Raw genomic sequence first — 15,760 nt, 5'->3', positions numbered from 1 at the left:
AAGAGTTGTGGCTCCATATTTCTGGGCCTTTCACACACAAAACAAGAAGTTTGAATTAGAGTTAATATGCTTCAGATTCCCATGATGTTATTGTTATGTAAATCACATTTTCTTTATTATGTCATTTTTTTCCCCAATAACATTTTAAAAATTGCAAATATCTGTTTCCTGTGCTTGGTGGGCAGCGTAAAGAGGCAGATTTAGCCTTTGAGGACCACTTGAGTTGATTTTAGTTAAAGCTAAAGTTATAGCAAAATCTCACAAATGGTGTGGTGATTAGTTAATTTTGTGTTAATACCTTCTGGGTTTGAATGAGCATATACACCACACACAGCAGCTACATAGATAGAAATAATCTTTTATCCATATCCAGAGAAGAAGCACAGGGTCTACAGCCGTGCTGGCAGCTTTGTGAGGTTGTACAGAGGCACAGTGATGCTTTTAGCTAAAAGCCTCAGTCAGCTGGTTAACATGTTCACAATGAGTCTAATGTTAAGCAGACACAATGTCCACCATTAGCTTAGCAAATACTGTGTAACATTTGCTAATTAGCACTAAACACAAAGCCGATGGGCATGTCATTGGTCTATAAACCAATAGCATGCAAAAAAATGAAATCTGACCTGATGGTGGCGCTAGAGGAAATATTAAGGGACTACCAGAGTTACGACAATTCCTCCTGAGGGTCACATGAATGTGTGTAGAAAATTTCATGGCAATGCATCCAATAGTTCATCCCACTCAAAACCACAAATGTCAACCTGATTAGTTTTTGTGGTCAGAGAACCACAAGTTCTGTGCCAGTTTTTTGTTTTGTGCCATTCCTTCCGGTGGATGATGAGAATAGTTTTACTGGATAAGTGAAAGCTTTGACCTGCTGGCAACTGGTTCACCAAAAGGGGGATCGCCAGAATCAATGGGATTAGTCCTCTGGGATCTATGAATTACAGTAAATACCAAATTTTATGTTGATCAATCAAATATGTGTTGAGATATTTCAGTCTGAACCGTTGCCAATCGACAGACAGGCACTGTCATCTCTGGAAACATACTGCTATTGTTGATAAAAGCAGCTTGGATGGATGTTTACTTTACTAAAATATATTTCCAGATACATGTGTATTGATTTAATGGATGAAAATCACAAGAGAACCCTCATCCAAACTGCACTTTGGCAAAGCAAAGGGGAAACTGATGCTGCTACAATATATCTGTTATGAACACAATCCACATGTGAGACGCATGTGAATGCCAGGTGTAGAGAAGCCTTCCTGCCTTCTGATCAGAAGTCAGCAAACATTCCCACGTCCACAGAGGCAAACCCTGCCCAGGTAGCATGAGTCAGGATTGTAAGCGGTTGTGGTTAAAAATCAAAGGCTGACTTACACTAAACCTCACATTATTAAAGCTTGCAGTATGTCTTAGTAACAGTTGTTAGCATCAGGATGCAGAACGTACTGGAAAGAGTTAGTGAATTTCAAATCTTCCATCAATGGAGTGTCCATGTCTACTGATGGCAAATGGTAATGATGCAGTCGGTCTGTATTTGTGTGCAGTCTGTGAGGACAGCCAGTGAACGAATATCTCTGTGGACGTTTTTCAGACAAATTAAACAGCAAAAATGCATGGAAGGAGCCAACAGTGTAATGATATCAGAGACCCCCACTAAGATGCTTCTGAGGCAAAAATTCAGCCAAAATGACCAAAGTGTGCGTGACTCAGCACTGAGATATTCCTGCAGGCAAAGTCCAGAAACACTGATTGTAAGCATTCCCCTTTCTCTCTCAGCCGGAGTTTCACTGTTTTCATCCAACGCCATGCTCAGCACTTGTGTTTGTGGAAGAGAGTGAGGTCGAGAAATGAAACGGGAGGATGATGGGAAGAAGCCGGACACATGATCCCAATTGCTCTCTTTCCCTCACTTAGTCCTCCCACTTATAGTCATAATCCTTTAATCATTTTAATGAAGCCAAACCCCGTTTTTGATTATATATTTCCAGTTCTATGTATTTACATTCATCAATAACCTACACGGTAGTTTTTATTGGTTGAGGCGGACCCCACCGTCATGGCACTGGATTCAGTTTGCCTCCCTAAGAATGAGGGATTGAGTCTGTAATCCAGTGCAGTTTTATCTTACAGATAACAGCCTCACTGCTCAGTGTTAACTCTCGTCACATTGTGTCAGAGTTGTATTAAGTTACTGCTAAAGCAAACTCAACATCCTACTGCTGCTGCTGCTGCTTCACATTAAATTCTTATGAAAGTTCAACATTGTTTCTGCATTTATGTTACAGACCATAATATAGATTTCCAGCAAAATATATACATCTTTTTTTTCCCCAAGATTTTTAAAGAGTGGATTTTTTTATTGTTTGCTCAGTATGACAAACTCTTGTGATCTTACAGAGTGTGAGTGTTTTTCCCTCAGGACATCCCACACCTACTCAAACATAGTTGTCACAATCTGTTTAGTGTAGGTGTGTGAATTATTAAAAACTCAAACATGGTGGCACTGAACACCGAACACACTGCTAATCTCAGTGAGTGCCGCAGTTCAGTGACTCCATCAGGAAACCAGCATCGTCAGTGGGCTCCCCTGCAGAGTAAGAGGAGGTGCTGCAGTTGAATGCTTAACTGTGAGGTGGGCGTTTCGTTCGGTCCGGTGTAAATTCTACTCTTTCAGCTCAAGCCATTTCTCATTTCAGTTTCTCTCACCTTAAATGCGCAACTGGAAATAGTGATAAAGTTCCTCACTGTACGAGCAAGAATCATCAGGATACCCTGTCCCTCTGTGAGAAGATGATCACTGCTTATTAACATCTAGGATATGATGGGAAACAAGATGATAATGATGCCACTGATAGTTGGATCACAGTGACAACAAAAGAAGCATCAAGTGTGAGAACAAAGATCAACCGTTTCTCCGTGGCATGTATCATCATCCTGCACTTTATCAAAGCAAGAGCCCGAGCTCACACACTGCAGCAGGATGTTATTGGTGTTATCTACTGCTGTAACGAGCCTTGCAGGGTATTTAAACGAAAACAACATGCCAATCGAGTGAAAGGATGGTTAATAGTTCAGTGGAGCCCATCAGTCCTGTTGCAGTTGGACTCCACAGCTGAGAGTGTTTAGAGAGAAAGGGTTCAGAAAGGAGCAGAAAATTAACTTCTCTCTCTCACTGCCAGCACAGACAATACAGAGACACTTCATACAGACTTGTACATAAACAAGGCGAGCTCACACACACTCACATCAAGGCAGACTCTGGGTACAAACCATGTATATTTGGCTTGGCACTGACTGAAATCTGACCTCCAGCGAAGACAGAATAAGAACACGAAATAGGCAGAACAATAGAAATGTAGAAATTGAGCTGATTCACCCTCATCGCTGTGAAAACCACAGCGGAGGGGGAGGAGACCTGCGGCCGGTCCGCTCTTTGTTTGGATGGTGAGATCAGCAAGGGTTTACATCTGCACGACACCACAAAACCCTCTGAGACATTACATTTACATTTTATGTATTTAGCAAACACTCTTATCCACAGCAACACACCCTGAGCCGAGCAGAAGAAGACGACGAGGGAGACCGAGAAGATCGGCGATGGTGATAGGAACCAACTGAGAGAAGTGTGGGGAGAACAGGTTGGCGAAATCTGTATTCATTAAATAATGTTAGTTTCTATTTGGACATCATCCTAAGAAATCTCTCAATATTTCTTAAATATGACTGTTACACTTGTCTTAAGCATCAAAGGATCCCTTTCATAAAATCTCACTCAAGTTGCTACATAATGTAAGTACCCTAAGTGCCATAATTTGCTTCACTGTTTTGATAGCAACTAAGTCCACTTTCTTTGGGAGGGTGTAAATTTTTCCAAATGGTTCACATGTCATCTTCAATCAAAACTGTAGGAATATGACTTTTTCCCAGATTATTTGAATACGAGAACGTAGTGCCAGGTGAAGAAATAAAGAGAAGAAAACCAGAAATTATTGGAAAATGTTCAGTCTGTCTGGACATGGCAGAGCTGCGGGTACAGATTGGACTGTTAGACTGACCAGGCGAGGGTCAAATACAGTTTAAAAACTTTAATTGTCCAGTTTTAGGTTAGCAACACAAGGTCCTTTGCAAGCTTTAGATTTCTCCAGATGCATTGCGGTGCATGTGGGATGGAGTAAAAACAAAACTTGGTATCTAAGGAGTTTGGATGATGGAGGTTTTTCAAATCTCCTCTCCAAAACCATTAATCAATAGATAAAAAGTTCAAGAAATACAAACATCATCTAGCTTTACTACTTGTAACTAAATGTTATTTCTAAATCCAAGAACCACATCATTAACTACGACCACCATATTCACTGTGTGTGAATGCAGGCAGTGGATGAGGCGCACACATCCATCTAGACAAACTACAACTTCAACTTTCTGTCAGTCCAAACAAATGAAAAGATGTGATGGCCTCCTCATCAGCATTGTGTGGACCCACATGCTGCTCCCGCTGAAACATGAAAGTAATATCTATGCGCAGACACAATGGATCAATCTGGTTGCCCCTGAAGTTATTTGCGAAAATCTATTTGATCCAGGTCTGTGCTGAACCGCCCTGAGAAACATGGAAAGGAAAATACAACCTCGTCTAATCCACCTCCTCCAGCACCACACATCTCTTGCGGAGCCAGAAATTAAACGAGACGCAGAGCCTGTTACAGTCTAACCTTGACAGTAAACAGATCAGATGGTCTGGCCTCACACCAGACCCGGTGCCTCATTTATTAAAGGATCTTCTTACGCCAACAACCAAATCCAAGCCAAAGTTTGGCTGCAGAAGAGAGTTATGTTAACGTCAAAGTGAGCGATTTACATTGGTTCTCTCCTGTTGTACGTGATGTATCACGAGCTGAAAGTCTTACAACCTGCCGTGATGTCTGCATTGGATTCATGTATTTCTTTTAACCCATGTTTCAAGATGCTCATACGATATGATATCAATGCACAGTATCATATATTATACCCCTCGAGACGGCATGTAATAAGAGAAAGATGAGCAGGAAAGGAGCCAATTTCTTCAAGTAATATGTCATACCTTTCAAATACTGCCCCCTATACCTTTTTACATGTGTGTGTCTTGTCTGTATTTGTCTTTATTTAAATTACAAAAACATTCATGAGTCCATAGTTTAACCAAATTTATCGCTAGTAATCACTATAAGAAGTCTGTTCTCTCTGTCATCCTCTGAATGGATACAGTGCAATAAAAATAATCACATCCTCTCCTGTCAGACTACTTCTACTTTTTAGGTTATAATGCAGGCCTAACTCCCTGAGGGGGATGCCTTCCCTAAATGTTTTAGCTCTGGACCCAAGCTGAGAAAGTTCAAGTTCAAGTTCTGTTTTACTGTCACAGAGCCAGGCTGGTGGAATTCAGCTCAGTGCAGATGGAAACTGCTGTACACCGAAAGTAATAACAGCTTTGTTAAAGGAAAAGTGACTAACAAACTTCAAAATGAGGTTAGAATAAATGATGGTTATTAAAAAAGAGTGAGGAAGACAAGGTAAGGAGAAAAAAAAGAGTAGCTGCTTCGGGTTGACAAATTACGACACTTTTACCAACTGCATCTTCGTTCTATGAGTGATAGTCTTCAGGAAATTATTATTTTTCTCTCTCAAGTGGATATATAAAGTTTCCAAAAGAGAGATATACAGCGTGGAGTTGTGGAAACGACATGGCAGGGTGGTTTAGCGGTTACAGAAACCGTTCCATAACCCCAGAAAGTTTCAAGTTAAGATCTCCCTACAAGTATCCGCAGCAGGGAAACACAGTCAGCTCAATACCAAAATATGAATGTATAATGTAGAGTAACTTGCTGATCTTTCACTCAGTAGTTCAGGCTTATTAGAGCCAAGGAGACCTGGTGTCTTACCTGAAACAAGTGCTGTTCTTCCCTCCTGCTCTGACACAGGGATACTCCACTGTCAGGATCTTACTATCTGGACACTCCGCTCTGAGAAAACAAAGACACATGGAAACTTTATACACTGCTACATGCTCATGAAAGAGAGGTAGAGAGAGACGGGGAATGACATCCAACAAAGGTCCAGGGCTGGACATGAACAGGAGATCTTCATGGTCGATGCCTTAACCCCTAATCCACCAGTTCCACCATAGCTGACTGGTTAGTTAAAGACTGGTGAGTTAAACCTCAACAGTACTTTGACCTAAAATGTCCCTATTTTCACACATTGTTATACACATAAGACATTATACATCGAGCCTGCCTGATACACGGGATTTTTTTTCTATTTTTTTGCGAGGGATGAAAAAAAAATCTAATTTATACATTATAGCTGAAATGATTAATCAATTAATCAATTAGTGAAAAATAATTGACGTTTTATGGGACAAAAATTAATTAATTAATTAATTGATTCTCAGGAAAATAATCGATAATGAAAATAACCATTAGTTGCAAAACCAACATTTTTGACAAAGATTCTTTAAAGTTTGATTATCAAAGAATCGTGATCAAGATATACTGATAATAAACATGTTACCGTTGAAAACATGCCAGTGCTTACTGATGGACAAACTATGCAGTGGTTACTGTCTGACCTCAAACATATATTTGGCATTTCTGTAATGTGTTATCTGGCCATGTATGGCCTGGCTGATTTATTGATCTAGCTCCAAATCATGAAGCAAGAAATGAATGTGTGTGTATATTGTGTTACAGTGCAGTCATACACACTCTACACTGTTTCCACCAAACAGTACAGACTCTTAAAGGTTTTAACTATGCATTCATTTAACTGAGGCCATCAATCCCAGTATGTGGATGTTTCCATCCCGTTGTAACTGAAACCAATGAGTTTACACTGAACATGTAAAACATAAATCTGAAAGTAAAATAAAACATTAGCCTACTGTTGGTTTATTATCTGAGGTTTAACCTGCTGCTCAGCAGTTTGCTCCTCAGTGGTCTGTTCCTTCTGAGTTCACGTGCTCCCCACATCCTCTCTTCACCTCAGGACCTAGGCTCCCCGGGCACGTTAATAGCATCTGTCATGTTATGTCTGAGCACACGCAACATTTGGCTCTCTGCACCGCGACCGATTCCAACCATTTGGAGTTCCCCGTTGCCTTTTGCATTTCCTTGCAAATCACATTAGATTAGACGCGCTACAGCGGTTCATCTGAGGGTCTGCTCTTTGACAGAATGCTCTCACAGTAAGTCGAAAAAAAAAAAAAAAACAGCAGCAACCAATAAAACAGAGGCTAAACTCTATTATAGATTTGGCACTGTGCACTCATCTGACACAGAAGTCCTTGTTTTGAGTAAATGAAATGTTAATGTGAGTGGAGTGGATGTTTCCATGAAGTTTACAGAGCTTTACTCTCACACTGTAGATCACAAACTACAATCAAAAGATTTGGCTCAAGTTAAAAAAAACATAAAAAATAATGATGTGTCTGAAACGTTTACTTTTCGTCATGATTAAAATCCTCACCCCTCATTAAACGTATGGATGAGGTTCACAGAAGGTAAAGATATTTTTAGGATCAGGTCCGTGAGACTTACCTCGAGGTGTCCACTGAAAGCGTCGTCCTGATGGAGCTGGCAGCAGATTCCCACAGGAAAACAACACAGATAGCGCCAAATGGTAAAAGAGTCGCACCATAAAGCTGACCCATGTCCCCTCTGCGCTCCGGGACAGATGATCTGTTCAAGGAAAAACGCCTTCACGTCAACACAACGCCACTGTTTTCATCTGTCAGTGACCCGCGAGGGTAGTGCTATCAAAATATCAGAAATCCTTGTCAAGTATCCCGCAGAGGTGACACACATGGAGCCTGTGGGATAGTGAGTGCTGCGCCGTGCGTCCGGAGCCCCGTCCCAACTTTACGCACTGAGGCTGAGACCCCTTGGAGAGCTACTGAAGGGTTTACAGCTCCGTGTGTTCTCACTAATCCCTCTGGATTTACATTCCTGCCTCTAAAGAAGGATACTTCCACTGAGTATACAGCCTCACTGCCCATCGGTGGGATGACTTATACCCTTGTAATAACAACAACAATAATGACAACAACAACAAAAATAATAATGATAATAATAACAACAATTATAATGATAAATAATAATCCCATAATTGCCTCAAAGCTCATGCTGCGGATATTTTGAAAGTCAAAACACACATTTCCAAATTAAGTTTCTCAACATGAGCTGGAGGGAAATTCCGGCACTGGGGGGCGCTATGAGACACTGTGACATGTGAAAAATTAAATAATTGTGTATATGTGCTGACTACATCACAGCAGCACAGCACAGAATGTCAAAAGGTGCTTCACTGTAACTGTAAAAGAGTAAAACACTTTGACAATATTACGACAGGCTAAACAAATGAGAGCACAATCTGGCGAACAGATGCTTTTTTTTTTGGCATTGCTTTAAAAAGTTGAGGTATGTCCCATCATCATCAAGTTCCATATATGTGAAGCTAAAAGCAGCTTCACCAAGTTTGGATTAAGCAGACCAATGCCAATTTGTGAGGTCCTGTGTGTTGATGCTGGAGCAGAAGATTCAAGATGTATTTCAGCCCAAAGGGAGCCCACTTGTTGGGACTGGAGCAGCGTTCAGTAGCCTAAGCTGCAGCTGTCTGACCGAAAAGGTCATTATAAGTATTCTATATATAAAGGCATGGACTAACAATTCATGAATTCTGACAGCTGTTTCAATCCATTATGATTCAGTGGCAGAGTCAAGACGAGCTCTAACTTTCAGTCTTTCCTTTTTGCCACCCTCTTTTGATTTGGCAGTGCATTTAATCAGGCAGTAGACACATATTATACAGATATGTAAAGATGAGTGTCATCTGCGTAATCTTGACAGGAAACTGATTGGATTTTGTTGTAGCAGGAGTTGGCACGTTATAAACAGTCTACATGATGCACGCTATTTCTAAAGTCCTAGCTGTGTCCCAAATTTCAAGAATGATTGAAGAAATTTATCTCTGATCCTTGCAAAAGTTAAAAAAGAGCAGGGTGTTGCCATAGCGACAACAAATATGTTGCATCAGATGAGACAAAACTTCTGTTTTACTAGTTTGGATCCTGTTTCATTATGCAAATTCTTGCAAAATTGGAAAATTGTAAATGGTTTGGTTAAAGGCAGAAGGAGAAGGACTCAAAAACAGAAGAAGAGAGAGGAAAAAGATTCCTGAAACAGCCTCCTCATAGACATCCATTTACTCAAAATAATAATTATGCACTCATTATTAGTGTGTGTTTTTTTAATCATACTTGTAATCACAGCCTGATTGCTCAAGCTGTAAGTTTGCCATAGGCGTTAAGAGTTGGACTGCCCATGATTAGCCCTGTACACTGTGTACAGAAATAGTATTTTCACATTATTGTGATGAACTGACATGTCCACATCATCATCAGAAACAAGGATATTTAGGAACTTTTTTATCAGTGTTGAAGAGAATATTTCTGTCATTTCTTTAACATTACAGCAAAACGTAAACTGAGAAGATGCTGTATCTTTCTTTTCCTCTACTTGACATATAATTAATTTAAAATAACATTAATACAAATAACAACCTGTAATTTGTATTAATAACAACCTCCTGTAGATGAGTAATTAAGTGAAATCAGAGCCAAATTGTACCATATTGCTCACTGTTTTGTGCTTGAAGAACCCAATAAGAAAAAAAAACAAACTTTAATTATCCTGTAATAAATTTTAGTGGCATATTACACATACATCACTACAAAACAACAAATGTATTAAGTAATGAACAGTATACTAACAATGTCAAAAAAACACTTAGGGGGATTTTGTCATCCTTGAATATGATATTAATCAGTTTTATTCAGGGTGACTTGGTCGCCAGATGCATTACTTGTTAATTCTGTAGGCAGTTCCTGATGATTCCCTGGAAGTCATAAATGGTTATTCCATTGTTGTGAGAGCAGATCTGACCAAGAGTCACCTCAGTGGAAAGCACGGCGCAGTGGTCGGTGGATGGTCAGGCGATGTTAGGTAACTCTGTACTCCTTGGTCTCTTACACCGTCTATTTCCCCCTGGTGCATGGAGTTCTTGGCCACTGTTCAATAGAAACAGCTGGTTTTGTTCACCACACATGAATCATACTAGAAATACACATGCACTCACTTACACACATACTGTATACATGCATGCACACAGTAACTTGGTCTAGCACATCAAATTAAACTCTACAGTCTCCTTTGGCTCCGTTCCCTCCAGAATCAAATAAATTCATAAAATATATAAAGCAACATTATTAAAGAACCACAGGAAAAGGCAGCTGTTGAAATGGCTGCTTCGTTATTACGACCACACAGGCCACGAGTTCTCTTGTTCCCACGAAGGATAGTCTCCTTACTCGGTTTACTTTGGTTGTGGGTTTTATTTGGTGTTTGTCTATCTGCATATACGCAGGCTGGAAGAAATGTGTTTTTCATTGAGGGCTGGGGCCACATTCTGCATCGTTACCAACTTCTTGTCATTCATGAATAAAGTGTCCAGTTGTGAAACATAAAAGCAAAGACAGTGTCCTTAACTTCCCAAAGGACTTAGAGAGGATTTTAAAATTGTGGCACAAAATGGAAATAGCTGTGGTGCTCATTAGTTTTAGCCACTGTGAATATGCTTCTAACAATTACCAGTAAGTCCTAAGCATTGCTTGGAATTCATATATTTACATGCACACCAATAAACTATTACTGGTCCTAACAAGAATAAAAAAGAATGGAAAATTCCTCTAATTACCCTTCCTGTGGAAAGATCTAAAGAAACTAAAGTATCAACTAAATTCCTGAACACTTTTTGACACACTCTGTTTATATGAAGAATCTGATGAATGTTATTTGCAAATGCCAGTTACCGAAACACTGAGCAGAAAAATATGTAGGTGTCTAATTTGAGATGATTGGGACTTACATTAAATTTAGGCTGCCCTGAACAAGTGCAGTAGAGCAATGTTTTGATGAGTGGGTCCCTGTTTTGTTTGTATTTCGTGCTCACACACACACTCACACACACACACACACACACACACACACACACACACACACACACACAAGGATGTACATGGCCACCCACAGGCATGTGGGTGACATGTTACATATTTGTAACAATGTTCTCACTATTCCACTTATCTTTGGATGGTGATAATGAGTTAAGGTAATGCAGGTGATGTATTGAGTGCATATTCCATGTATTCAACTTGTTTAATATGCCTCAAGGATACATACAGTGCATGTTGTTTAGTAACAGTGAACATAAATGGAACTTTGTTTAGAAGGAAACTACACAGGGCAACTCTAAAATGTAATAGTTCAATGGTGACGGTTTTCATGAAGTGTGTTTTCAAGTGTGTGTTTTCATTTCAAGTGTGGTGTTCATGAAGTTCCAGGGGCAAATCAGCAAATACCAGTTCAGACCAGGGTTCAAATTACAGTGGGAATGGGGGGTCTGACCCCTTATTAAGAACTGTGCCCCCCAAAAGTGGTAGAAACAACAGTTCGGGGGGGATTGGAACATTTATATATCCTTCTTACTTGTAAATGTAAATATTACAATATATCTAATTTTCATGCCTGGACAAATAACCCATCAGTGGCTCCTGTAGTGAAGTCTCTGCTCCTGTGTGCCGCACAGACACCGTTGCTGCATTAGACTGTGTCAAGTATCTACAGATGAACACATGGTTCAGCATTTCATTACCAATATAAAATGTCATATATGATATCATTTTAGCAAACACTGGTGCTCAGTCATGAGCAGAGAGACAACGGAGGATTAGTTGGTGTGTACCTTTGGCATCAATATGGAGTTTATTATTTCATTTTAACAGTCTTTTGTGTGGCTATGATAAGTCTTATACCTTTTTGATATTGCTTTTATAACAGTGGAGCACAGGAGTTTTACCTGTTGGGTAATTGAACAGTGCTGAACGATAAGTAATTCTAATAGCAATAGCAATTAGAGTAAATGAAGTACATTTACTCTAAGTATTGTACATAGGTTTTTATGCTACTTTACATTTCTACTCCATTATATTTCACAGGGAAATATTGTACTTTCTACTCCGCTACAATTATTTGACAGTTTTATTTACACATGCGAGATACTGTGAGTACAGTAACACTTCAGTTCACTGAAGCATGAGCCTGCACTGTACTGGGTTCCCTTTCGCCCCGACTGTCAACGTATAATTCACACTCCAGTTTCTTTTACCCACATTATATCACAACACTACACAAATACAATACAACAATACTTAAATGCACATACGATCCAATTCTTTCAGTTGACATCAATTTATCTACAATTGCTTTGATTAGAGTCCGCCAGTCTTGGATGACAGCAAAATTGTAACAGCAGTGCTCGTTCATACCAGCAAGGCATTCATAACAGCTGACCCCAAAACACTGTTGTTGCATTTTTGTGATACAATCTCAGACTTTGGAGTACCTTCATGGCAAGACCCATTGAGTTCTCATCACAACACACCATCACTGGACTCATATGACATCAGGAGTACCTCAAAGATGCCTATCCTTCCCCACATTAGCTCCAGGAGCACAGTCCTTCATGATGCTATCTCTGTTTTGTATGTGGGGGACATTAGCCTCTCTACATGCCTTGTCTTTAAGGGCCCTCTTTCAGACAAGCCCATGCAAGTGGAGGCTCAGCATCTGAACACCGAGGATTTAGGAGTTACATATTTCTCACATGAGAAACACCCTACTGATGTTGCTTTATCTGGGTGGAGAGCCTGACTTTATTGTTCCAGTTGGTCAGTATCCATGTTGGCGCTTTGACTCCACTCCTACTTGCAAGTCCAGTACATGGTGGAGAAGGCATCAAAGCTCCTCCGTCATCTCTAAACATGAGAATTATCCAAAGTAACAAAGCTGTAACCTCGAATGGTAAATCCATCCCAAGAAAGTATTCTCCCCACTAGAACAAAGTGTGTCCAGAAGTCCTTTTTACCCTTTCAGTCTTTAACCTTTGACTGCGATAAGCTTGAAGTAGTAGTTAGACTTGTATTTGCAAAGCTCTTTCTTGAATAAACTCAAATTGTCTCTCAAACACTCTCTCAGATAGAAATTCTTTCTTTCAGTTTTGTGAGAAAAAAAAAATCTTCTATACTGTAGACATTGCACAATGTTAAGAGAGAAGATACTGCACATACTTTGGCATTGTTTTTTGGCTTAAGTCAATATTTAATCCAGTGGAACACTTGTATATCAGACCTGAAATCAAGTGAACATCAGAGACTCATTTGTAATCTTTTGTTAAGACGAAAACAGTCATAGTTGTAAAATGACTTTGACTAATTCTATTTCCTCATAATGCCTTTTTGTCCTTACAGTCCATCATGATGTCCACACTGAATAACTTTTTCCAGTCATTGTGTTGGCAAAAAATTAAAATCTCCATTGCCTGACAAACATAGCACAAGTATCATGACCTCATGTCACAGAGCTGAACAAAGATAACTTATTTTTAAGTGTGCTCAAAAGGCAAATAGATCTTTATTATAATCTCTGTGTGTGTAGTACACCAGACTCTCCATCTGTGTGTTTGATTGCAGTAGTTCTATTGAACATTCGTGTCATAAAATACATACAAAGAGATGTATGAAAAAAGTAAACCTGGCCCCAGTTTTTTCATGTCCTACCATTGGATATGTTGCTGCAATTCTGTTTTTTTATTGTAGTTCTGTTGCTTGGAAACTGAGGGAGTTTCAGAAATATGAGTGTTGCATGCCTCTCTTATCATAGTAAACACCTGACTGTTTCAGCCAAATAACACAGAAGTGATTCATCAATGTCAGAGCAGGTCATGTGGAGAGAAACTCTCTTCATTGCACAATGTTTTGGTGTTGGTTTGTGTTTAGCTGAGACATAAGTTAATAAATTGACATTTTAGCTGACCTTTGGACAAACGCCTTGGCTTTCCTTTTTGTTTCTGGTAATTTGTTGGTTTTATTGCAGCAGACAGCAATGGATTTCGCTGAACCTGTTCTTTAACAACCACAGACTCCCCCTCTTTTAATGTCTCTTTTTGTGCTCTCATTGTTACATTTCGGCAGGAGTTGAGGTCAGGGTGTCACGGAGTACATGTCTTATTCTACTGGTCTCACTCTAACATGGACCTGGGGCCTTTGCTCCACTGGGACAAAGCATGAACTTGTAAAAACACAGCGGTATCACCTCTTATTGTTTCAAGAAATTCAAACTGGAAAAAGCAGGTTTCGTTCCTGCTTATAAAGAGCTCCAGAGATGTGGCACAGCCAATGGAAAATGGTTTTTTGGTTTACTTTACAAGGTCTTGTCCTCCCACCTTCAGACTGCTGTTCAACATCTGAGATTTTAGCTCAGGAACCAGGGCTCTTTTGGAAAATTTTATTCTAAATAATAATTTCCTGCACACAAATTGTACAAATTTCCAAGAGCTGTCAAACTACTCGAAGTTTTCAGTTTCCCATTTGTTTGCATTATCTCGAGCAGTTCGAATAGTAAATTCTCTCTCCTGCCATTCATGACCATCACCCTTACGGATTTAAATTGGGGTTATCAATAGATGGGTCTCCCTGCAACATTATTGTGCAATGTGTTTTAGCTTTAGCTGAGAGTGCACAGTTAACTATTAGCATGTAGCCTATTCAGAGCTGTGGATTTTAACTGGACATTCAGACCAAAAGTGGCAAGAGCGGGAAAATAAATTGCTCTGGCTGCCTGATCACACTGTTGAAGTTTGAGGTAGATATCGTAGATGAAATAGACAGCTAGCAAGTTTGTTTGGAATGCCTTTATACATGCTATGACACTAAGTAACAAGCAATTCCCTCCTATTTAACAAAATATATTATAGGCTGCACCTGGGTCACCTACAATGTCTAACACCTTTGTCCATGCATCGCTTTTTTTAAAATTGAAGTCTCTTTTAAGCAAACAGGGACACGTGGTAAAGGATGGGGAAACTTGCTACTGGAATTATCTCGTCCATGTGCTTGAGAACAAATGTTTGATCTGAAATTCTTGTTGTTCTCTTTACTGTTCTCTATCTTGCCTGGCTGCCGACAGGAATGCCGCTGTTCACTTCCAAAAGATGCTGGCTCACACAGAACGCACGTACAATAACAAAGTGGTGGATAGTTCTACACAAAAATGAGGAAGAAACGTGTGTTTAATCTTAAGACAGCTCACACATCTCAGATGTGTATGGCTCTTCAATGAATACTGTCAAGTGTTTGTCACGCTCTGTGATCAATGTTTTGGTGAGTGCATGTTGGTGAAAGCTAACAGAGCTGTAGACTTTTGTCTTGGAAAATGGAAAATGTTCATGTTGACAGTCTTTCAGCATTTCAGAGGGAAAAAAGCAGAAATTATTTTCTTGATCCTGTGAGGCTGATAAATGATATGTATAAAATCTTATATTGACAGCTTCTTAAGAATGAAATTTTACCTGCATATGTTGAAGGCAGTTCTTGCATGTATTCCTTATCTAGTATATTGTGATGTAAACACCGTAAAGTTAATTCATGCTAATGTTAACGTCTTCTAATGTAATTGTGTGAGGGAGTACATGTGCTCTTAACCTGTGTCACATGCAGAAGGTTATGGACACAAACAGATAATTTGTCAATAAGCAATATCACTGCTATAAGCTGCCATTTTACAAGTGTCAACTAGTAAGAGCTAAGATTTAATGTCAT

The 15,760-nt window shown here is 39.6% G+C and overlaps 1 protein-coding gene across 1 annotated transcript in view; it reads right to left on the bottom strand.

Moving 5' to 3' along the window:
- Positions 1-7,983, bottom strand: part of LOC111672274 (collagen and calcium-binding EGF domain-containing protein 1-like) — a 31,862-nt gene extending 23,879 nt beyond the window's left edge. Inside the window, exons 1-2 of the mRNA XM_023429660.2 lie at positions 7,587-7,983; positions 5,931-6,011 (exon numbers count right to left, since the gene is read on the bottom strand). Coding sequence (XP_023285428.1) covers positions 5,931-6,011; positions 7,587-7,699 — 194 coding nt within the window. The 5' untranslated portion in view covers positions 7,700-7,983. The remainder of the gene's footprint in view (positions 1-5,930; positions 6,012-7,586) is intronic.
- Positions 7,984-15,760: the final 7,777 nt, after the last annotated feature.

This window comes from Seriola lalandi, unplaced genomic scaffold, assembly GCF_002814215.2.
Source record: "Seriola lalandi dorsalis isolate HSWRI2012SDOR001 ecotype SW California unplaced genomic scaffold, Sedor1 jcf7180002054898, whole genome shotgun sequence".
NCBI classification, from domain to species: Eukaryota; Metazoa; Chordata; class Actinopteri; order Carangiformes; family Carangidae; genus Seriola; species Seriola lalandi.
This window is presented reverse-complemented; position numbering and strand designations above follow the sequence as displayed.